This window comes from Trachurus japonicus, chromosome 7 (assembly GCF_045865225.1).
Source record: "Trachurus japonicus isolate A0001 chromosome 7, Traja_1.0".
Taxonomy (NCBI): domain Eukaryota; kingdom Metazoa; phylum Chordata; class Actinopteri; order Carangiformes; family Carangidae; genus Trachurus; species Trachurus japonicus.
Window position 1 is genome coordinate 1,409,987 of NC_140913.1, and position 24,290 is coordinate 1,434,276.

The 24,290-nt window shown below is 42.4% G+C and overlaps 2 protein-coding genes across 6 annotated transcripts; one reads left to right on the forward strand and one right to left on the reverse strand.

The window, feature by feature from the left end:
- Window positions 1-554: 554 nt before the first annotated feature.
- Window positions 555-4,306, reverse strand: comta (catechol-O-methyltransferase a). 4 transcript variants are annotated; one of them, XM_085783049.1, is made up of 6 exons: window positions 4,198-4,306; window positions 2,889-3,050; window positions 2,601-2,706; window positions 2,328-2,521; window positions 1,055-1,186; window positions 555-973 (listed from the first exon to the last, which is right to left on the reverse strand). In XM_085783049.1, the coding sequence occupies exons 2-6, from the start codon at window positions 3,048-3,050 to the stop codon at window positions 752-754; spliced, it is 816 nt and encodes a 271-aa protein (XP_085639175.1). In that variant the 5' UTR covers window positions 4,198-4,306; the 3' UTR covers window positions 555-751. The 4 variants fall into 4 exon arrangements, with proteins under 4 accessions (XP_085639175.1, XP_085639177.1, XP_085639176.1 ...); XM_085783051.1 differs by having other exon boundaries at window positions 562-973; window positions 2,601-2,718; window positions 2,947-3,050; window positions 4,198-4,289; XM_085783048.1 differs by having other exon boundaries at window positions 572-973; window positions 2,601-2,718.
- Window positions 4,307-5,046: 740 nt separating this feature from the next.
- cdk16 (cyclin dependent kinase 16) lies at window positions 5,047-21,810 on the forward strand. Of its 2 annotated transcripts, none has more exons than XM_085780740.1 (17): window positions 5,047-5,208; window positions 9,211-9,405; window positions 9,566-9,715; window positions 9,805-9,923; window positions 14,008-14,136; window positions 14,570-14,626; window positions 15,048-15,162; window positions 15,995-16,089; window positions 16,183-16,245; window positions 16,424-16,547; window positions 17,293-17,413; window positions 17,565-17,662; window positions 20,167-20,272; window positions 20,385-20,427; window positions 20,528-20,618; window positions 20,701-20,775; window positions 20,904-21,810. In XM_085780740.1, the coding sequence occupies exons 2-17, from the start codon at window positions 9,282-9,284 to the stop codon at window positions 20,939-20,941; spliced, it is 1,548 nt and encodes a 515-aa protein (XP_085636866.1). In that variant the 5' UTR covers window positions 5,047-5,208; window positions 9,211-9,281; the 3' UTR covers window positions 20,942-21,810. The 2 variants fall into 2 exon arrangements, with proteins under 2 accessions (XP_085636866.1, XP_085636867.1); XM_085780741.1 differs by having other exon boundaries at window positions 5,185-5,208; window positions 20,887-21,359.
- The last annotated feature ends 2,480 nt before the right edge of the window (window positions 21,811-24,290 follow it).

Below are 24,290 nucleotides of genomic sequence, written 5' to 3' on the forward strand. Positions count from 1 at the left end.
ATGAACCCACTGCTATGACTACAGGGATTATGGTGATAGGCGGATTTGCCTAAAATGTTGTGTGTTAGGGAAAAGTCGTGATGCTTGGTGAAAAGGATCATGGGAGAGTCCTCACTCATTGCGACAATTTTCAAAACTTTGTACCAAGCAGTTCCAGGAGAATGCCTTGGACTCCCATGGCAGAAGAAGATAATGAATGAGAACATGGCTGGAAGCAGCCCAGCAGGCAGAGTTTGTAGACACTTGTGGAAACAGGCTTTGGTGAGACCTTGATAATTTAAGCACACCAAAGCATCCCCCCCTTTTTTCTTTTCTTTCTTTTTTTAAATGTGCAGCATGACCCAGGTCTGTCAGATCACAAGCACTGTTCCCAAAATCTATGAGCCTTTGAAGAAGTGTTTATCGGATTTAAATAAACTTTATTGGCATGACAGATCAGATACCTTTATCGTAAGGTGCAGTGTTATTAACACTCACTGATGATAAGTAACTATCAAACATATCAAAATATCAATTACAATCTGATAAATGTACTTTTGTTCAATTCAAATCAGAGCACAGAGTAGCTGTCACTAACACATGGAGAGATAATAGAATCAGGTCATCTGTGATACTTCAAACAGACTCACTCAACATTTAGCACAGAGTTTATTTTGTTTCTCTTCCTGACAACAGTCAGTATGTTCATACTGCAGCTGGACTTTATCCTTATATAAATTCAAGATATAAATAGTTTATTTTTTGTCTGTCTCTATCTGTCTCTCTCCTCATCTACCTGTTTGGCACCATGTCCGTGCCCCAGGTACTCGGACCTCTCTAGTCCATCCAGGACCCTGGTGTATTCAAGGTGAGCTTGGTAGAACCTGCTCCTGTAATTCTGGTTGGATCTGATGTAGTTCACATAGTCTGGAGCTCCTGGACAAACCACATTATCAGCCAGGACCACCGACCCCCGGGCCAGAAGATTGCAGTCCTGCAAAGGTGGGGTTAGGGGTTAAAGGTCAAAGGTCAGTACATATAGTGGGCCAAGGGGCCAGAGGTTAGAGGTCATTACCTCCAGCAATCTGATGTCCGGCAGATAGCTGTCCTTCCAGTGGTCAAGGAAAACAAAGTCAAACGTCTGGATCCCAAACGTCTCGGCCATCTTGGGAATGAGGTCAGCTGACTGGCCTTCCAGAATACACACCTGTGAGAGTGACATCAGTAAGGTTCTACGAGGGTCCCTTTAAAGGTGCAGTGTGTAATAATTGGTTATTAACAAAATCTGAATATACTACCATGAATATATTTGTGTATAATCGCTATAAAATAAAATTTGTTTGGTTTTGTAGCCTTATAATTCTTCTTTTATAGAGAGCCTAAGCGGAAGCAGGAAGTAATGTCGCCATGGGACCTCAACTCTGAAAAACTATCCATGCAAGTGAACGGGACTGAAAGTTTTATTTCGTGATCCGATTGAATTGTGCCATGAGAAAAAAATATGACCTCTGCCTGTTTAAAACATCACGTTTCATCCGGGGAAAAAAGCAGTTTATCGTAAAACGGCAACGGCAGAATGTATTTTGTGTGACAACGCTCTACGGACTACAGATCTGGTGTCCCACAAAAAATGACACGGGAAAGGGCGGCATTTGGTGTGTGACGTCACCTACGCGACCTGTAGTCTTTTTGGTTACAGATTCTTCCGAATTTTATTCTACAATAGTTTTACGATAAACTGCTGATTTCTCTTCATGAACCGTGATGTTTTAAACAGTAGAGGTCATATTTTTTTCTCATTCAAACGGATCACGAAATAAAACTTTCAGTCCCGTTCACTTGCATGGATAGTTTTTCAGAGTTGAGGTCCCATGGTGACCGTTACTTCCTGCTTCCGCTTAGGCTCTCTATATATACACATGGTGTCACCATCTTGCTCCGCCATGTTTGTACGGCAGCCTGAACTGAAAATCCAGCCAGCCAGAGAGCGTGTTTCGTGGAAAGAAGGAGGAGGAAACAGCAGACATATGGTAAAATGGTTTAGATCTTCACTTCATCGCTCCATGCTCCTGAAATACTCCCAGTCGTGGAAAGGCCACCGTCATTTTGCCAACAGGAGGGGTGAGTGTGAGCGAGTGAATGACTGGAATCTGAACACTAGATATCACGGTTTTACCCCCATTCAACACACTGGACCTACAAGCCGACATGACTCTATGTCCTCATTGACTACAACTTTTTCATGTGTCCTCATTGCTTCCCGTTTGATGCTGTGGTTCTGGCTAATTCCTGGATCATGTTTGTTAGGGTTAGGTTTATTTAGAGAGTGATGACCCCTGACCTCTGACCTTGTCCTGCATGCCTGCATGATGGACGACCTGTCGTGCCACGCAGACATACTCGGGGTTCATCTCCACACTGATCAGCCTTGTTGCTGGGGACAACAGCCTGGCGATGCGGACAGCAGAGTAACCACAGTACGTCCCCAACTCCAGCACAGTGGATGGAGATGTCTCCATGACAATTGAATCCAAGATGGCTCCTGGGAGACAGAATGACATGTGGTTAACAGAATACACACATCCATATACATATTTGTTAGTGTGTGTGTGTGTGTGTACCTTTCTCGTCTCCTACGTTCATCGCCCACTCTGAGTGTTTACAGAAGTGGTCAATGGCTCTAATGACACTGTCTGGATCTCCTCTGACTGCATTTATAATGACGGCCTGCAGGAGGCGCTGAGAGACAGACAGGTCAGACAGCAAGGAGGAGAGGGACAGGTGTCAGCGAGACAGGTCCCACAGACAGAGGGACACATCAGAGAGACAGACAGGTCATAGAGAGACACAGATCAGACAGCCAGAGAGGGACAGAGGGACAAATTAGGTCAACACTATTCAGAGGTCACCTGAGGACGTGTTTTTCGTGTCAGAAAGTCAAGGGTCATCTCCAACAGGAAGTCGTACCACAGCAGAGCTAGAGTGGAGTTAGACTGAACCAACCAGGGAATTACACAACGACACACAATGTACAGACCAACCAGGACCACCGACACTGTGAGCACAGACATCTGAGAGACAGAGAGACACACTCACATCAGAACTGTCAACAGAAGCAGAGACTGACTTCAGGAAGAAGCACACACACGTTGATGTAAATGATCTGTAACAATTATTATCTGGATAAATAATTAGTATCCACACAGTTGTAGAGTTACTTGAGTCCTGTGTTACTGTAGCTTTCAAGCATCTGTTCTTGACGTTTCACTCCACTACATTGAAGACAAATGTAGATGTGCAGTCTTTTCCTTTAAGCACTAATACATTTGTTTTTCCACTGAGAGCTAACAGGGAGAACTTGTTGGGACACGTGTTCGGTGCAAGACAGTATCCAGTGTCCAGGGTTCAGTAGCCTACGATGATTGCTTTGAATGCTGTTTCACCTGAGCACAGGTCAAACACAGTCCAGTCCACAGGTCTTCACAGGCAAGGTTTTTAAAAAATATTTTTAAATGTTTCTGTTGGTTCAAACACTGTCACACTGACAACAGTCAAAGACAAAGACAGCTGCTGCTCATCACCTGTGTCTTACCAAAATGCTTTTCCTGTAGTCATGCCCCACCTAGTGGTCAAACATGAAAATTACATTATGGCTCCAACAGTTGATTTTTGTTTTGTTTTTACCTCCACTATATTTCTGTGACTTACTCTTACTTGGAAGCAAGGCTTTCAATCAGAGGATATTTTAAAATGTGATAGACCACACTGTGCTCACCACAGGATTGAGGAAAACAAGAAGATTCTTCACCAGAGACCTTGGTCTGATCTGAAGCTCCTTTCAAATGGTTTAGAAATGAAGAAAGATTCCTTTGGTGTTTGATGTCTTTGTGTCATTTTCTACAGTTATATTATCCACAGATTATACAGTCAGATTGCTGACAGAGTCATTACGTACTGTGGAATAATACAACAATACGTTGACATCAAAATGTAGGCTACTTTTTTATTCTGCAGTTTTTATTTATTATTATTATTTTTTTTACATCTGTCAAGTAAAAATGAAACTAAACAACTTTCACTTGGAGAACTATTTGACCTCAAGGATCTGTGCTGTAACTCTACTAATAAATATGTGGATTTTGCCCGCTTCTAATTATCATCTATAATCCTTAGTTCATGTTGCATTCAGTACCAGCTGTAGTGTGACTGTGTCAGTACCAGCTCTTGATGTGTTGGTCTTTGTTTCCTCTGTAGTGCTCTTCCTCTTGTCCTTCCTCTTCAGTCCTGTCTGTCTGTCTGTCTGTTGTATTTTGCCACTGAGTTAACCCGATATCCTTGTAAATCTGAAGTCCAGTGAAGTGCTGATCAGCAGCTCATTTTAATCCCTGTTTCAGCCAATCAGCCTCTTAATCCGCTGGACTGTCTCTCTTTCTAAAGGACCTGTCTGTCTGTTTCTCTCCACCCTTGGGTGGCTCTATGGAGTGTACAACACTTCACCCCAATCAGCCAAAGTAAAAACACCATGCAATCAACAAGTCCATGTGGTTTATTGACCCTGACTCAGAATGAGAGGCAACAAGACCTGTGGTCCTGGTACCTGCACCGGAGGCCCCTCCCTGCTGATGCTGGCCCAGGAGCTGTCCAGCACTTCACTTGTAGCTAAACCTCATAGAGGACTGCTCTAGCATCTGGGCCCAGCTCTGGAGCAGACAGGAGAGGAAGAGGGACAGAGCAGCTGAACCACTGTCTCTCAGTGGTCAACAGTGTCTCTTTGCAGGGTCTCTGTAATGAAATGTTTGTGGGTTGAAATTTGAATAAAGTGTGGGTTCCTACACTAAATTTAGGCCGGATACAGTTCTCCTCCTGTGAAGTTTTTTCTTTTCTTTTTCAACCACTGTTCAAATTTCTGTAATGTAAAGATTTAATTTTAACGACATTTTGGAATTTAGTTGTTTCCGATGGAGATTTTTTTTGAGTAACTCTTTTACATGGTGTGTACATTTTTTAATTAAAAATAAATCGAGGACCAATGGAGGGCACGTGCCGGGGGTGCCGTGCAGTGACGTCAGGACGGTGCGGTTGATGTCTACCTCAGGACGCACCGGAGTTAGCGGATCTGAGCGGAGCAGCAACATGGCTGCAGATTACTGGGAGCCAGGAAAACCCAGAAACCTGTCAGACTGAACCGAGCCAAAGACAACCCGGGACCGACCGGGACAAACCTTCCCGGTGAGTAAGCCTTACTGCCGAGCCCCGCGTGATCGGGAAACCGTTTTTACTAAAGACTGACGGAGCCGTTAACGGGGCGACTGCCTCCGCTGGTATTTATAACACACTGACTGAGGACATTCACTGAAGCAAATAGACGGGTCCCTCCTCACACACCAGTACATTAACATGTAGAGAAAATACACACCGAACGTAGACAGTACCACAGACAGAATGCAGAACCTAGGCAGTACCAGAGAGAAAGTGCCAGAGAGAAGACACAAAACATGAAGAGACAGTACCAGAAAGACAACACACAGACGGAACCAGAGAGAGGCCACAGATCATAGACGGTACCACAGAGATACCACAGAACACAGGCAGTACCAGACAACACAGAACATAGACAGCACCAGAGAAAGGACACGGAACATTTACAGTAGCACAGAGGAAACACAGGCAGTACCAGAGAGCACAGAACATAGCCCGTGCCACAAAGAGAACATAGTACCAGGGAGAGGACACAAACCACAGGACATAGACAGCACCAGAGAGAGAGAGAGAGAGAGGACACAGAACCTAGAGGACTAGAGAACGCAGAACGTAGACAGTACCGGATAATGCAGAACACACACACACAGTACCAGAAAGAACCGTCAGGTTAACATAAACATCCTGTTAGCTGTTGTTAGCTGTTGCTAACTGTTAGCTGCTGTTATCTGGGGCTTATACTGACACAGTCATGTAACGTTAGCCTTCCTAATTAATGTAAAGGTAAACCGTGATGTGATGTAATGATAGCTTATCTGTCAGGTGTTACATGTCAGCTCGACAGCCTTGTGTCAGATGTGTCAGAATTTATTATTATTATTATTAGATGCACTCTGCTAGTGTTCAGTAAGTGTTCTGTTTGATTTGAATGTTTCCATGAATGGATCCATCATTCACCTCTTCTCTTCTTCCTTCACTTTACTCACATGTAGTGTACTGCCTACACCCTGTAATACACCATGTACACACTATACTCAGATATAGTACACTGTGTTCAATCAATATACTCACACATAATACACTGATTATACCTTATACTAGATGTAAACACTGTGTACAATCTATATTCACTTGCAATACACTGTACAATTACTCACATGTAGTACACTGTGTACTATGGACCAACTCTGGCCCATTAATCACTTCAGATGGCCCATCGATCCGTTTTTTAATTACAAATACATTTTTGCTAAAATAAATCCTCTAATCCATAGAGATGCTCCGATGATGCAGCAGCCTTCTTGGTAAACAGCCTCATCAGTCCCAGGCAGGAACAGCAGTGTCTCTTTGCTACAAATGTTCCCAGCTTTCAACTATTTGTGTTGGAGATGGGACAGGTACTGAGATGGGTTATTGTCCGTGGTCATTGGATTGATAAAGTCCAACAGATGAGATGAGATGAGATGAGAGCACAGTTCTACCTGAGGCTTTCAGTTCAGGACAGGCAAGCTTAAGATTTACCGTTTTTCAGCATCCATCATCATAATCATCATCATCGTCATCACCACCACTGTGAGCTCTGTGGGTGCGTGTGAGGGGACACAGTGAAATGAATCAGCAGAGAGAGGCACCACAGTGGTTGATAAAGTAAATAAAACAACTGCACACACACACTAGGTAACACAAATAAATGTTCGTATGTATTTAGCCAGCAGCTGACCTTGGTTTTATGGTTTGGGGGCTAAACCAGAGGAATGAAGACTGTTGTTGTCCACTTGTTATTTCACAGAGAGGGGGAACAGATCGCAGCATTTTAAGTCACATGATCAAACAGTGGGTCTGTGTTGCAGCTGGGTGGTGATGATGGATCCCTGTGATGGGCCTCGTGTGTGGGGAGTCAGTGCTAACTGTGGAGAGGTGGATAGAGCAAACAGCTGCAGTGTGTGTTGGTCGCCTCTTAACGCAACTTTATTAAAGGAGACATATTCTGCCCCTTTTCCACAGATTAAAATAGTTCCCAGGTGTCTTAAAGACATGTCTGTGACATGCTTTGGTCAAAATCCCCCAAGGATCAAACATCACAGCTCTTTTCATCCTCTCTAAACAGCCCTGTTCAGAACGGCTGGTTTCAGTGCCTGTCCCTTTAAATGCAAATGAACCACTGCTTGCCCCGCCCCCTCTACCGGTAGCGACATTTTTTTTCGTAGGATAGGTCCGGGAAAGTCCCGCCTTTCCCGCCGTTCCCGCCTCTGATTGGCTAGATGGGCTCCATTTTTGACTCTGATTGGCTAGATGGACTTTCGCCTGATTGGTTGTTTGTTTTGGCTGTGAAACGGCTTTTAAACGGCTGTGAAACGCAGGCTGTCGGCAAAGTGTGATAAGTGCCTAGATCTACCTGGACTCTCTCTACTTATCTGGCCTGTCTACACTCTACCTGGTCTTTTTACTAAACACAATTACACTTCTCTCAAACTCAAAATGTAAACTTGGAATATAAATTTAAAAACTAAATTTTTCGGAATGTGAAACCAGCGGGGATCGAACTCGGATTCACCACACCGCAGGCGAAAATGCAAACCGCTACGCCATGGCATCTGATTGCACCTAGATCTTCAGTTGGTGTGTATTTTAATTTACTACAGTACTGTTGTGAGATGACGTCAATCGAAGGAGAGCTCATCCAGCCAATCAGAGGCGGGGAAGGCGGGACTTTCCCAGACCTATCCTACGAAAAAAAATATTGCCTACCGGTACCAGTATAGAGAGCCTAAAGGCTGGTTTATGCTTCTGCGTCGCGGTGACGGCGTACCTATGGCGTAGACCCGACGCCGTCGTTGAGCATTCGAAGTTCTGCGTCGAGGGAACGCGTTGCTTCCGGTCACAGTAAACAATGGCAACTGAAAAACAAACGCTTTTATTGCAAATGTTAAAGCGCAGGTGACGGAGAAGACGTTTGCGGAGGTGGTCTGTCTGACCAGTCGAGGCTGAGCGGGTGAATTACCACACTGACGTTCTGAGCGGACCAATCACAGTCCTTGTGGTTCGCGTCGCGACGCGTCGAAGCGACCTTTTTTGGAGGTGCACGTCAGGCTACCTAGCCTCCGTAGGCTCCGTAGCGTAGCTCTGAGCAGCTCGTGGCTCTGCTCCACCGTTCTAAAAATAGCTTGCAACGACAATTAAAGGTAACAAACTTAGTGCTAAAACTATAGGGATTATGGCAATGGGCCAATTTGCCAAAATGTTGAACTATCCCTTAAATAATGAATCACATCAACAGAAGCCCCCCAGACTCTGAGGGCCTGTCCCATTTCTCCACACTTGGCTCAGTGCGCTTGGTTACGCACACACTTTGGTGGCGTTTTGCCGGCGGAACGTATATTTACATATAGTGTGCAAGCATGGATTAAGTGGCCAAGCGTGTGGGGGGAGATTTAAAAGCAATCAGGACAAACTTGACAAGTGCAGCCTGTGCCACTACGACACACACACACACAGCACAGCAACAGTTTTAATAAACAGTGCTGCTGGATCACAGTCTCATCTACTCCAAAAGTGTCTATGCGCAAGATTCAAATCATAAATGTATAAGCCCAACTATGTAAGTAAATAAAACAAACAAGAAAAACAAAAAAATAAAAACATGAACAGAGCATGATGAATACAAAATATGACAGTCATAATTCTGAGATAGAAAGTTAATTTCATTTTATTGAAATTAATTCAGTTGTATTCCTAAACGAGGCTTGTGGCTCCCGGTGACGGCGGACTTCACCGTGGTGCATTGTGGGATTTATACTTGGCCAAATACCGCTCGGATGCGGTCTTACTTTAAGTGTGGGTAAAGTGCAAATCAAGTGCGCTGCACTTCCGGTCGTTGGAGAAACGGGACACACTTGCGCACTGACACTAAGCCCATGAACGCACACGCCAAGTGCCCAAGTGTGTAAGTGTGATTGAGTGTGCATATTGGGACAGGCCCTGACATAGTGGACACTTTGACATTTGGCGTTTTATTTCCTTTGTTATATCTAGGTGTGGAATCCAGGCTGGCTGCCCCGCCTCCCTCAGCGTCACGCCCCCCTCTGCCCCCCCGGCCCCCACTCATGGAGAGGATGAGGAAAATCAAACGGCAGCTGTCACTTACTCTGGGAAGGGGAGGGGCCGGGGGAGGGGAGAGGACGCTGAGTGACACCATCAACCAGGAAGTGACATCACACAGTGACTCAGGTAACTCACTCACACACACACAGGTGCGATCAGCAGGAACATCACAGGAGACTTTTTTTTTTCCTGCACTGTCAGTAAAGTTGAGTTTAAAGCCTGAAAGATCAGCACTGATGACTTGATGATCTTCACCTTCTTCTTGTTGTTCTTCTTCTTCACTCAGAGGTGTCTCTTCGTTCCTCTGGTGGTTTGAAGGTTCGAGGTTCTTCTTCTTCTGTTCAGTCTCTCCTCCAGTCGTACAGCAGCTCACTGAGGAAACCCCGAGGCCTGGGACGCAGCCTGAGCTCCTACCTGAACCACACCAACAGACTGGGTACAAGGACCACAAATGCCTGTCTACAAATACTAATAGAATAGTAAGATGAAGTTCCCTGTTGTTTATCACTGTGTGTGTGTTTTCAGAGATCGTCCATGAAGATGTGAAGATGAGTTCAGATGGAGAAAGTGATCCAGCTTCTTCCTCAGATGACGTCCAGAGTCCAGTTAGAGTCAGACTGAGGAACAAGAAGATCTCTACTGAGGTACACACACACACACACACACACACACACACACACGATCACCTGTCTACACACCTACCACTCTGACTGTTCTCTGTCTCTCTGCCTCCCAATTGTCTAGTCCAGCAATCCTGCCATGTGCCAAGATAAGATATTTTGTTGCTTTGCATTATGAATTCGGGCTGTAGATATTTCCAAATAGGCAAGGCAAGGCAATTTTATTTGTATAGCCCGTTTTTACAAACAGTTTGTCTCAAAGGGCTTTACATGGCATCGCAACAACATCCTCTGTCCTTAGACTCTCACATCGACTGAGGAAAAACTCCATGGAAAACCCTTTTAACAGGGAAAAATTGGAGAAACCTCAGGGTGAGCAACAGAGGAGGGATCCCTCACCCAGGACGGACAGACGTGCAATAGATGTTGTTACACAAGAAGACAGTTTATAGTTTATGACACAGAATGTGGGAAACATGGAAATGTTAACATTTAGATAATATCAAGAAAAGTCAAATACCAATGAGAGATGTTAAGCGTGTGTGGTGGTTTCCATCTTATTGCAATTATCTTTTTTGTTGCTGTTAGGCCAGCAAGTAGTAAATTTTGTTTTTGACACTGTGGTAAATTGATTGCGGATAGATTATTTAATATAAGTGTTTGTTGCAACCTGCTGCTAAAATTCGGTGGCAGGTTTGCATTCCCAGACCATATGCATGAAAGTCCCTGGCTTATTCTGTGAACATGAAGTACATGATGAGCTATCCAGGATTTTCCAGGAGTTTGCAGGGTGGAAGATAAGTTCTGTGCACAAATTGATCATGAATAAATTGGTGATCTGGGTTCCTGGAAGATGAGATAACGTTAGTCCATACATCATTCCAGTCAAAGTTTGGATCCCAATCTGATATGTCCCTATCCATACGGCATCTAAATTTAAAGGCTTATATGATTTCTTTAAAATATATTGATATATAGCAGAGACCACACCCCTTGTTTTTAATTTATCTATTTACTCAGTCAAGGGATGTTCAAATAACTTGGCATCACTTGGTAATCCTTGTGCCTTAAGTGTGGCTCTAATCTGTAAGTAAAAAAGAAAGATGTGTTCTGTAAATTAAAACTAGATTTAATGTGTTGAAATGTGCGCAGGCCATTTCCATCATAGATATCACTAGGGAGATGAATGAGTCCCAATCTCCCCATTGTGGGAATTGGATGGGTGTACCCCCAATTTGTAGATTGAAATTATTAAAAATTGGGGTGTTTGAATGCCATTGCGTTGTAATGTTACATAGCTTTTCCACACAACGCCAGATTGAGATCAAGTGAAATATAATTGGGCCAAATTTTAACTTTTGGTTGGTAAGTTAGATAAAATAACTTCTCTGAGAGACCAAGGATGCACTATATTTTCTTCTAATGGGTGCCACGAAATATTGGCTGTGGGATTAAACCAAACAGTAAGTGAGCGAAGGGTAAAAGCCCAAGAGTAAAATTTAAAGTTGGGCAAAGACAACCCTCCGTCCCGTCTATTTCACTGGATTGTTGGAGTTTTCAGACGAAGCCTCTTGCCCCTCCAGATAAATCTGTTGATATCTTTGTGTAATTTTTCCCAGCTTCCCGCTGGGGGAGCAAGCGGTATCATAGAACTTACAAAATTAACTCTCGGTATAGCACATTCATCTTGATAATAGCTTTACGAGCGTGCAATGAATTTGGTAGTCTTCCATCTGTCCAAAATCATACGTGATTTTCTTAAAGACACCCATAAAGTTGTTCTTTACAATAGATTTAAGAGAAGCATATATCTCTATCCCAAGATATGTGAAGTGCTGGACTACCGGTAATGGGAATATGAGTATATTGGTCACTACACCTAGCCTCGTAAACCAGCCTCTCCCAGAAATGCAATTCATTTCATTTCTGAGGGAGAGTCTGGCCTCATCCCCGTTGTAAGCGTTTGGCCTGAAACCCTCAGAAGGCCGAGCCAATCAGCGTCGCCGCTGTGATTGACACAGCACGTTGGCCAATCAGGAACCGACTGGTGCAAAGCCCCGTCACTACACCAACTTGCTGATTGGCTGAATGGGGTTGTCTGTCAACGCTACTACTCCCGCCCAACTCCTGCCCACCCCAAACGCTTACAACGGGAATGAGGCCAGACTCTCCCTCAGAAATGAAATGAAATGCATTTCCAGGAGCGGCTGGTTTACGAGGCTACACTACACCAGCATTATTTGGTAATAGTGGTAGCAGCGCTGATTTCTGCCAGTTGATCTTAAAACCAGATATATACTACCAGAATAATCAAAGATAGAAATCAATGGAGGGATGGAATTAGTTATATCCTCCAAAAACAGTAATATATCGTCAGCATATAAATATATAGAATGTTGGGTATCATGAATTGAGATTGGACGGATATTATCTGCTTGGCGCACTGCTTGGGCCAGTGGCTCAAGTGACAGAGCAAATAAAAGTGGACTCAGTGGACAGCCCTGTCTTGATGACCTGGAAACATCAAATAAAGACGAGCATTTTTTCCCTGTCAGAACCATTGCAGATGGATTAGATAAGAAGACTTTAATCATTGATATAAAGCCCTCACCTATCCCATTTTCTCTAGTGCAGACCATAGGTAGGACCACTCTAAGCGGTCAAATGCTTTCATTGCATCCAGAGACAACACTGCTGAATTACTATTGCCCACTGAATCCACAATATGTAGCAGTCGTCTAACATTGTCACTAGCCAGGTGGGATTTAATAAAACTTGTTTGATCGCAGTGAACTAGTGTAGTCATATAAACCTGTAGTCTGCGGGCAAGTACTTCAGTAATGAAAGAGGTCTATAATTGCTACATTCCGTTGCGTCCTTGTCTTTTTTTAATAATAGGGATATTAAAGCAATATTAATATTCCTAGAAAATGACCTCTTTACTATAGAATAATGTATCATATCTAAAAGAAAAGGACCAAGAATATCCCAGAATGTTAAGATAAATTCAGGAGGAATCCCGTCTTTTCCAGGTGACTTTCCTACCTGCATCTCTTTCACAGCTTGTTCTAATTCTTCTAATGATATCCACAAGTTTTGAAGCCGGTTTTGGTGGAATTGTATGTTATGTTTCCATGGTTTTCAGTCGTTGTCATAGTTGCGGTAAACGCATGGATCTATTAACGCTGGCTTTTAACATGGATGTCAATTTGTGTGATATCCATTGTTAAAAGCTAGTGTGATGATCCATGTGTTTTACAGATTTTCATTGAGAGAAAAAAAAAATCTGTGCATTTACCGCAACTACCGAAACCACGTAAACATAAAATTCCACCGGAAGAGCAAAACTGGCTTACGTTTTTGACGTTCGGAAAAAGGTGGATAGGTTCCACCAATCTCTTAGCTTCTTTTTCAGACAAGCAGGGTAATTCTAGATTATTGATGAAAGTATCACATGTGGATTTATTACACTACTTTAGCTTTATAGAGCTGAGCATAAAATTATTGAAATACCAAGTTTATTTGCTTGGGTTCTGTTACCAACATCCAATCTTTAGATTTAATGGTTGGAATGTCAGCAAACAGATCGCTAGATCGAATTTTCATAGCTAACAGATGACTAGGTCTAGATCCATGGAAGTAATATTTCTGTCTTACTCTGTGCATGAGAAATTCTGACTGAGCTCTATCTAAGGAATTTATTTCGTTTTTAACTGTCTCTCGTTATATGGCTATGCTATTGGAATAACTATTTTGCAATATGTGATCCAATTCTGCATATTTAGATTTGAGTTGCTGCAATTTCTGAAGACTATCTCTTTTTTGATTGGAAAAAAATAAAATAACATTGTTTGGACAAATCCCTTCGTGGCATCCCAGAGAATCTTAGGATCACTCACTGATCCCCTATTGAGCTGTATAAGTTCTGTACATTTTTCCTCAGATTGTCTCCTGAAAGACTCGTTCTTCAATAAGGTTGTGTTAAGCCGCCATCTGGCCATCCTGTCGTCCTCTATATATGTTCCTCTACATATTTCACTGTTTACTATCTGTTTGGTTGTTTCCTGTCTGTGTCCTGTATGTCTGACTGTCTCCTGTCGTGTTTCAGGACATAAATAAGCGTCTCTCGCTGCCGGCTGACATTCGTCTTCCTGATGATTACCTGGAGAAGTTTAATCTGATTGGGCCGGCTCTGTTTGAGCAGCCAATCAGCAGGAGGCTGCGTAGGGTATCTCTGGTATGTCTGCCTGCTTCTACTCGATTCTACAGTATGTTTTATTGTGTTTCTGATACTCAACATGTTGATTGTTAGAGTTCTAACCCTGAGGTATTTTGATTCTAAACCAAAGAGGTCAGATTTGCTAAAGCTGACCTGGGTACAAGGAACTCCATATAAGTCTATATTTAGTGGTACAAGGGGGCGTGGCTTAATCATCATCATTACAATCTGGAGAGGCACATCTGCAGCAAAATGCAGCTGACAAAAAGCCTCTGGAACACGAAAGGCCTTCATTTTCTTCCATTTTAACTTTCCTGGTCTCCTGGATCATTATTGAAACAAACTGATCAATAATTGTATGAAAATTGTTGATATCTGAAGCAAAATTAAAAAGTAGCAGAAGTACAGTGGTTGGAAATGTGACGGTCTCTCTCTCTCTGTGTTTCTGCAGTCAGAGATTGGTTTCGGTAAACTGGAGACCTACATCAAACTGGACAAACTGGGAGAGGTGAGGACCCAACGGCTTGTCAGCATGATGATATTTGTTTGTTTTCATCTCCAGAAGTTCAGTGAAGTTTTTAATTGTTTGTTCTGACAATGGATGGGGGTCTGGATGCTTCATTGGTGCCTCAGTAAAAGGAGGTTTAGCATGAGGATGGAGCAGAGACCCTGCTGGGCTGTCCTGACCACTGAAGCAGAGTGTGATGTAGACACTCAGATCTGTGGTGCTGCTCACCCACTCCACAGCAGCAGCGTGGCTCCTCAGAATCAATAACCAACTCCTATGTTTCTCGTTGAGAGAGATGAGTTTTGTAACTTGTGGCCCAGTGGTTCTCCTGATCCCATCAACTGTTTGTTTTCTCACCTGTCCCTCTCTCATATGTCTGCATCTCTAACCTTTCTTTCTCACCTACCTCATCTGTCTGAAGGGGACCTATGCTACAGTGTATAAAGGTCGCAGCAAACTGACTGAAAACCTTGTGGCTCTGAAGGAAATTCGACTGGAACATGAAGAAGGAGCTCCATGTACTGCAATCAGAGAAGGTACTACAGCACTGTGGAATTGAGGTGGACTCTGAGTTGAGAGTTTCCTTTACTGGCTCAGTTGGTCTAATACCTGCAACAGGTTTTTAATCAATGAGACTTTATTTGTAGAGCTTTTTTTTCATACAAATTAAAAGTGACACAGTGCTGCACAGTGCAAAGTGCTTTACACCATAAAATCAAACAAAACAAAGCAAAAGACACACACACTTTCTCTCACATATTACACATGCATAAGTACTTGAAAAAAGGCAACTGAAGCGCTATCTTACTCTCAACAATTTGCTGTGAGGAAACACCAGAGACTGGATAAAACCAAATAAATAAAAGGAACTAAAAAGTTAGCATTAGTGCACGGACATGATCAAAATAACTAAAATTATACAATAAATTGGCTAAGCAGACTAAAAACTAAACCAATTAAAACAGAGAAATAAAAGGATAGGAAAAATAGAGAAACCTATAAGTAAAATCTAATGTGCTTTTAAAGATGTCCACATTGGCAGCTGCTCTCAGGTCTTCAGGAAGGCTGTTCCACAGTGGTGGGTCTAATAATAAAAAGCTGCTGCGCCTTGAGTTTCAGGTCTGACTTAATAAAAGGTCTCTGTCTGAAGACCTGGGAGTTCTGGATGGCTCATAAGTTAAAAGCAAATGTGGTTATGTTCAGATCATCATCATGGTTCAGATTGTACCTCATTACCAAAATCTTGTGATGTAACTTTACAGCCTCAGTCTCCTTCATGAAGTTATAGGTTGCAACTAACTAACTAACTATCATTACTGCAGTATCAGTACTACTGAGTACTCAATTCACCTGTGTTTTCTCTCTCAGTGTCTCTGTTGAAGGATCTGAAACACGCCAACATCGTCACACTCCATGACATCATCCACACGCAGAAGTCTCTCACGTTGGTGTTTGAGTATCTGGTGAGATACACACACGTCAGACGCACGCACACACTACTTTGTGTATGGAGTGTGTAATGGTGGGTAAATGTGTGTGTCTTCTGTGTGTTTCAGGACAAAGATCTGAAACAGTACCTGGATGACTGCGGAAACGTGATCCATGTTCACAACGTCAAAGTGAGGAAGCTTGGCTTTCAGTCGCTCTATCATCTACTGATGTTGCTGATGAACACACCGCATCACCTCATCATCACACCACAGATCATCTCTCCTCTCAGATCATCTCCTATTTTCTGTTTGTCAGGATTACAATTTTCCCGTCTCTGAACTGGACTGTTTTTTTTTCTCTCCTCAGCTCTTTCTCTTCCAGTTGCTGCGAGGTTTATCATACTGTCACCGCAGAAAAGTTCTCCATCGAGACCTGAAACCGCAAAACCTGCTGATCAACGAGCGGGGGGAGCTCAAACTGGCAGACTTTGGTGAGTCCGTCCTGTTCAGGTTCAGGTTCGTCATTTCCACATGAAGGCAAATGTGAAGGATCTGTCAGTGCAACTCATAACAACACAAACACCACACAGTTCTAATGATGAGACTGAGCAGGCCTGACTTTGGAGTTGAGTTGGATGTGAATAAGCTCCATTGTATCTTATGTTCTTGCTGCAAGTGTTTTTATCTGGTGGAATTTTAGAAAAAGATTTTTGGGTCAGTGGAAAAAAATATTATTTATATAGTGAGAACACATAATCAAATAATACAGGGGTGCAACAAAGGAGATTAACAAACAACAACAGCACAGAACAAACAAGACGAACAGAGAGAAAAGAAGAACAAAACGAAAACAGAAAAAGGTGATCTTAGATTTTTTCTTTTGTGTGTGTGTGCGCGTGTGTGTGTGATTGGTTTCTGTGTGAGATATTTGGACCAGGAGAGAAGACAGTAGTCAGTATTGACGAAAGAGAGAATGAGAGAAAAAGAGAAGACTAAATAAATAAATAAGGGGGGGGGGGGGGGGGGTAGTAGTGTTGTAACCAAAACTCTAACCTCCGGCCGGTTGAGGGCCGAGACCCCCAGGGTGGGAGCAGAGCAGGACCGGTGGGCTTTCATTTACCCATAATATCTGTTTGTTGTGGAATCATTTTTCAGTTTGTATAATTTTTTGAATGTTACATAATGATGTCACTGAGGTACTGATGATGTCACTCAGTCATACTGAATGTGTTTCAGGTTTGGCTCGAGCAAAGTCCATCCCAACTAAGACGTACTCTAATGAGGTGGTGACGCTGTGGTACCGACCACCGGACATCCTGCTGGGCAGCACCGACTACTCCACTCACATCGACATGTGGTCAGTACTGTTACTACAGCAGTACCACTGCAGTACACTCTAGTACTACGGGCACTGCTACTACAAAGGGTGACTGAGATACTATGATCAGCTATTGAGTTTCTTCTGCCTCTCTGTCTGTCTGTCTGTCTGTCTGTCTGTCTGTCTGTAGGGGTGTTGGTTGTATCTTTTATGAGATGGCGACAGGTCGGCCTCTGTTTCCTGGTTCCACTGTGGAGGAGGAACTTCACTTCATCTTCAAACTGCTTGGTGAGAACCAGTCAACTTCTCCATTTTTGGTCATGGAGGCAGTGTGTAGTGTGTTTGTATATGAGTGTTTGACACTTCTCACAGAAAGTTAGGCATATCGTGCTTTCAGATGAAAAATTAAATCAATTAATTCATTTGACCTTCTCTAAACTTTTGAATGCACATGTCCAACTGTTGCTGTTATCTCTCTATGTCTTTCCTCAGTGGATGTGAGGGTCTAACAGAGGATGTTGTTGTGATGCCATGTAAAGCCCTTTGAGACAAACTGTTTGTAAAAACGGGCTATACAAATAAAATTGCCTTGCCTTGCCTATATATCTAACAAGGTGATTAAAGCAGAAGTAAGTGATCCGGTGGTTTTGGCTAACTTCCTGTCAGCAGATGGAGTTAGCAGTCCCCGCCCTCGTCCCTACGTCACCACATTCACGCGCATCCCTTGGCTGCACACACAGAGAGGACCGCCCCTTTATGCCGTTCTCTCTCCTCATCGGATAAAGGTTGTAGGATACAAGGAAAGTTTTCTCCTCTGCTTACAGCAGAGCATAGTGACTGACAGACCCGTGTTTCAGACCAAACACTCTATCCACCTTTTTCCGAACGTCAAAAACGTAGCCTGTTTTGCCGGTTTTGGAATGTTATGTTTACGTTTCCATGGTTTCAGTAGCCGCGGTAAATGCATGGATTTTTTTTTTCCCCCCCCCAATGAAAATCTGTAAAACGCATGGATCATCACAGCAGCTTTTAACAGTGGATATCACACAAATTGACATCTGTGTTAAAAGCCAGCGTTAATAGATCCATGCGTTTACCGCAACTATGACAATGCCTGAAAACCATGGAAACGTAAACGTAAAATTCCACCAAACCGGCAAACCGGAAGCCAGTTTTGACCATAGATGACGTTCGGAAACTTGTGGATATAAGTGATTTCCGTCGGAAGATAGAACTATTTAAGACTTATATTAACACAAACATTCCGCTTACTTCTGCTTTAACCACAAACATCCCAACAAGTGTCTGATCCATGAATCCATCACTAGATGTTCTGCTTCAATGGCAGGTTGTATTGAAACAGTCCTCTTCAACAGGCTGTTCATATTCTGACATAATGAAACCAAGACCACACCTGTATAACAGTCCATCAACAGTACCTGGCCACTGCAAGGCTTCAAACAGGATATTCTCAGAGTGTCATCAGCAGTCATCCTTTGGTCACATGACAACTTATTGACACATTGACATTTTTCGTTGTGGTATACCCACCAACTTAAGGCAAGGCCATTTTATTTGTATAGCCCATTTTTACCACCGGTTTGTCTCAAAGGGCTTCACATGGCATCATAACAACATCCTCTGTCCTTAGACCCTCACATCCCATAGATATATATACGTAGATGCCGCCTCTGACGCTGCTGCCCATTGGAACGGATTGTCGCCGCCGCGGCCATCTTGAGCAGGAGGTGTCTAACTTTTACTTACTGTAGTCTACAGAGGCAGAGGTCTATTACTGAATTTTCAACCGATTTTCAAGCCGTTTTAATATAAATACTACAATTCAGGTACATAACTCACGTTAGCAGTTAGGGTTAATGTCAGTGCCATGAAACTGATTTAATATGGCCTAGCACAATTATATAGGTAGCCTACAGTGGTTTACATTCACTCGCCGGCCTCACCACCATGGCAACCACAAACTCACAGCCGGGGGAAACAGCTGATAAGCCTATTAGCCTACACATACAGGCAACAAAATAACAAACTATTAATATATTAACTACCGGTATATGCACTAAATGTAACACATATCCCACCCTATGATACGTTACGTTAGTTTCATTTATGTCAGATAACTTACCTACATCAAATTCAACAAGTTCATAACAGTTATATAATATAAAACAACTTATTACTTGAGAAAAGTTATTCCATGTCTCTTCCTTTTGGCGTTTCTTTCATGGGAACATCCGTACGCGGCACAAAAGTTTGGCATTTTGCCAGATTCACAACTGTCTTTCATGGGAACATCCGTACGCGGCACAAAAGTTTGGCATTTTGCCAGATTCACAACTGTCAAACCCTCTGACTGTCAAACCCTCTGACTCCTCAAGATGGCGGCCGTGAGACATTCCAAACAAGCCCGAATGCGGCATCTACGTATATATATCTATGCTCACATCCACTGAGGAAAAACTCCATGGAGAAACCTCAGGGTGAGCAACAGAGGAGGGATCCCTCACCCAGGACGGACAGACGTGACATAGATGTTGTTACAGACAAGAAAACAGTTTATAACACACCACCATTGTTTACTTTTGTTTCAATACATTACCATTCCATACTTTTACTTAAATGTCCTACTTTCATCATATAATATCACTGCAGTATGAACGTTTTACATTTTCCATAAATTTCACACCAAAGTCGAATATGCAGAGGATGTGGATGTGATGTATTTATATAACTGATGTGTTATTTTTATTTGTATTTGATGTGTTTTTGTGCAGGTACTCCGACAGAGCAGAGCTGGCCTGGGATCAGTTCTAATGAGGAGTTTGTGACATACAATTACCCTCAATACAGAGCAGAGAGACTGAGCAACCACACCCCCAGGTACAGTGCTACACACAGATATAAAATGTAGCCTATGCATTATTGATGTGTCCATCCAATAATGCACCAAATAACTGTGTGTGTATGTGTGCATGACATGTGTGTTGTTCAGGCTCAGCACTGAAGGAGTGGAGCTGTTGTCAAAGTTCCTCCAGGTCAGTAAACGTGTCACAAACAGGAGGTGACATCGTATCTAAAAAATAAAATACTGTAAGAAGTTGATGATAAAGTTTTAATTCAAACTTTGAACTGTAGTTTGAAGGGAAGAAGAGGATCTCTGCAATGGAGTCGCTGAATCATCGTTACTTCAGTAACCTTGGGAACAGAGTGATGTCACTTCCCGACAGTAAGTCTAACACAACCTTTGAGTTATGTGCTGTCACTGTGTACAACAGCGTCACACAATGATCTTGTGATTGTTGTTTCAGCGACGTCCATCTTCAGTCTGCCGGAGATCCAGCTGGAGAAAGAAGCAACAAAACCGACAGCAACACCTGACACAGGTAACACACACGCACACATACACACACACACAGAATACAGGTAACAGAACAGCTCCACGTGGAAAAGTTACATTTAAATAAACGTTTCTCACCTTGTTAATTAAAATCCAGTTTTTCTTTCTTCTCAGCAAACAGTCCATCCAGGAGAAGGAGCCTGCTCTTCTGACAGCCTCAGGGCCGAGTCTGTGCTGATGTTCTCACAGAGGCTGGGATCTTTGCATCTGCAGGTGGAGTCTGACAAAGGGAAACTGAAAGGACAGGAAATTATGATTTTTTTCTGGAGATGGAAATGCTGCTGGGGAATAGGAGGTAAACACTAACAAGAGAAGAAGAAGAAACCTAGAGACACAATAATCAATCACAGAACAGTATAGAGCCTCACCTCAGTACATGAAGAGATGAAGACAAGAGTGAATAATTTAAAGCTTATTGAACAGGCGTCTTCCATTTTCACTGCACAGATTTACAACTTTAAAGACTTCCTACCAGGCTGTTGCTTCAATAAGAATGTTTTCTTAGCACTTTTGCCTGGATAAATAAAGGTTGTTGTTGATGATAATGATGATGGGACTTTTGAAAGGATCCTGGGAAAGCGGAATTATATGATGAGAATTTGTTGTCATAGAAACACCTTGAATCAGTCAGGTGTGTCACCTGTTTGAACACCTGCAGTGTCTGAAGCTCAGTTAACCCTGTTTCACTTTAACAAAGAAACATCGCTGATTTAAAAAAGCAATTTACAGCAAAATGGCATCACAATCATTGGGACTGATGATGTCACAAGTGATACACTTTTGTGTTAAAAAGAAACAGGTTTGTAACTAGTGAAATCCCTAATGAATTATTAAATTTACAGGTCAGACAGGAAGTGTTGCAGACAGAAGTGTTAATATCTGCAGTAACGGAAAGAGTAGGTTCCATTTTAAATAAATTAGTTTTACATTAAATGCTGATGAAGAACGTTTTTAAGATGTAGCTCGCAAAGTTTGAGGAACTTAACAATTGGTGTTTCTGCCATATTACAGTAAAAAACAACAACAATACAGTATCTACCATTACATACAGTGTTGTCAAAAACAGACTGTTCAAACTGAAATCTGCAGAAAACAGGTTAGACTCTTATTCTGAAAGTATGAAACTGGTTACTGCATGTGTCACACACTCAGTCTGTATACTGCAATACTGTTAATATAAATACAAATACTGTAAAAATACAGTAATACTGTAAATATTACACAGTAATACCATACATCTTCAGTAAACTGCTGCGAGTCAGGGCAGCAGTTTAAATTAATTTAATGTTTTTATTACTATTGTTGGTTGATAAGTTATTTTTCTCACTGAGATCAATGAGATGTCAGCAGGGTCTCAGTGACATCACTGCCCTCTCATCAGCAAACAACATGATGGGCCAAAGGACAGTGCAGGGCTCTGATTGGCTGGCATAATTGAAATGAACATGAGTAGTTTTCTGTTTGTCCTTGCACAGTCCGACTCAACGCTTCGGGTCAGAGCTTCACAAAGCTTTCCTCATAGCCACAGGTTTTACTTCAAAGATGAGCCAAGACAGTCAGCCGACAGTTAGCCGACAGCCATTATTTAGACGACAGTCGGTCATCATTCAGCCGACAGTTAGCCGGGAACGACAGCCGTCAACAAGCCGACTGTCAGCCAAAAATTGGCCAACAGTTAGCCAACAGCCATAATATAGCCAACAGCTTGCTGACAACTGCCAACAGTCATTTTTTCTGTCACATCTGTGATGATTTCATTGGAAATTACAGATGTTTGAAGAGATTTCCTTCACCCTTTCAGTTTAGACCCAAACTCTAACACAACAAACAAACAAACTGCTTTTTGCAACTTTATTTAAAGCTGAAGAGGTTTTGACTCCATGGAGACAAACACAAACATTTTAAACTACTTGAGAGACTCATGAAGTTTTGACCTCACTTCTCAAAAGGCCCCCACATACTTGGGCGTACTTGAGGCGGACCCCAAGTGGACGTCTACCGGACCTGTCCGCACAAAGCTCAATTTTTACGCTCGACTATGAAACCTCAAACGTCGGCGGACAGTGCACGCGGAGTCCACGCTGCTCACAGTACGTGGCGCGCACAGCAGAGCGATTTCTGGCGCACAGTATGCCCCAGTATGTGGGGGCCTTAAGGTCCAGGTATAAGTGGGCGGGGCTTATCCGCAGTACATCACCTTCAGGTAGATTTTCTTCAGACTACATTTTTTTAAGAGTTTAAAGGATTTTGTTTTTTAAGAAAATGTTGCTGTTGTGATTTTTGAGGAAACATTAGTAATAGAAAAGTATTGATCAAAGGACAATTATGTGTGATCAGATCAGAGAGTTACCAATACCAATGTGTTTGGCTCAGAGGAATCTGGGACTTGAATCTGCTGTACAAATGTCACAATATGTACATGTTTGTATGTGAGGGGTTAGAAATATAAAATATATGAAGAGAACGCATTTATATTTTATTGTCTTCCTGAATTTCAGTGGATCAACTTAATGCTGATCAGCAGAATCTCTACAAATCTAAAATGACAAATAAACAGAATGAAAATACAATTAAATACCCAAAGTGTTGAATATCTTACAGAAAGAAGAGAATGTTGCAGTGTTTGTGTAGTAATTTCAGTCTGTTATTTAAAGATTGTGTTTTAAATGATGTTTCTGTTGCTCATCATGAAAACATTTCGATTAAAATCCACTGACATTCAAAGTGACGGAACAAGTCCAAATGGGAGAGCTGGCAGTAAATCTGAGTTTGGAGTGTTTCTGTGTTTCTGTGAATCAAACAGACACTCCACAGCCACAGTGAAGCTTCACACATGTTTATGCAGAGTGTTTGTTCAATGAATGACTGTTGAATGTAACTACAAACTGTTGATGTGGTCAGTAGTTTAAACTTGACTGAGTTTACAATAATAATGTGTACAGAGTTATTGATTATTAGAGATGATCAGAGTTTTTAATCTGCACGCTGCAGTGTCGTGTTGTTCTTCAGCTGCTGTTCGAACTGCAGAGAAAACAGCATTAAGATCTAAAAGTGATCAGCCTTCTCCTGAGGGGTCACCTGTAGGATCCAGACCTGTCAGTAGACCTGGTTCACGTGCAGGTTGGTCATATCTGATGGAAACTCAACATGTGAACACCTCACAGGTCAACAGGCTTGACTCCTGGTCCGTGACTGTCACTACGGACACTAAAGAGTTAAAACCAGCAGTTACTGTGAAACGAGTACAACTTCAGTCTGAGTCTCCGGGTTAAATAGGCAGCTGTCACGCAACTGACTTTCTCATCTGTTACACATGCTCTTTAGTGTCCATAAACTAAAGCTTTTCAATATCAGTGCATATTCTGCATATTTGGATGTTGGTGTCAATGTAATACTTGTATCAACACAGACTCCAGAATGTAAAGATCTATTATAAAAATACAGTCTAGAGTGTAAGGGTCAAACCCTAAATCTGCTTTCCTTTCAGTCAGAATAAATAAC

Bases quoted from the DNA above. Each gene is read 5' to 3' on its own strand.
- comta (XM_085783048.1), bottom strand. From the start codon at position 3,050: ATGTCTGTGCTCACAGTGTCGGTGGTCCTGGTTGGTCTGTACATTGTG. The intron at 2,719-2,888 runs GTGACCTCTGAA...TCTGTCTCTCAG, and splicing joins CACGAAAAACACGTCCTCAG to CGCCTCCTGCAGGCCGTCAT. The intron at 2,522-2,600 runs GTACACACACAC...TCTGTCTCCCAG, and splicing joins GAACGTAGGAGACGAGAAAG to GAGCCATCTTGGATTCAATT.
- cdk16 (XM_085780741.1), top strand. From the start codon at position 9,282: ATGGAGAGGATGAGGAAAATCAAACGGCAGCTGTCACTTACTCTGGGA. The intron at 9,406-9,565 runs GTAACTCACTCA...TTCTTCACTCAG, and splicing joins GACATCACACAGTGACTCAG to AGGTGTCTCTTCGTTCCTCT. The intron at 9,716-9,804 runs GTACAAGGACCA...GTGTGTTTTCAG, and splicing joins GAACCACACCAACAGACTGG to AGATCGTCCATGAAGATGTG.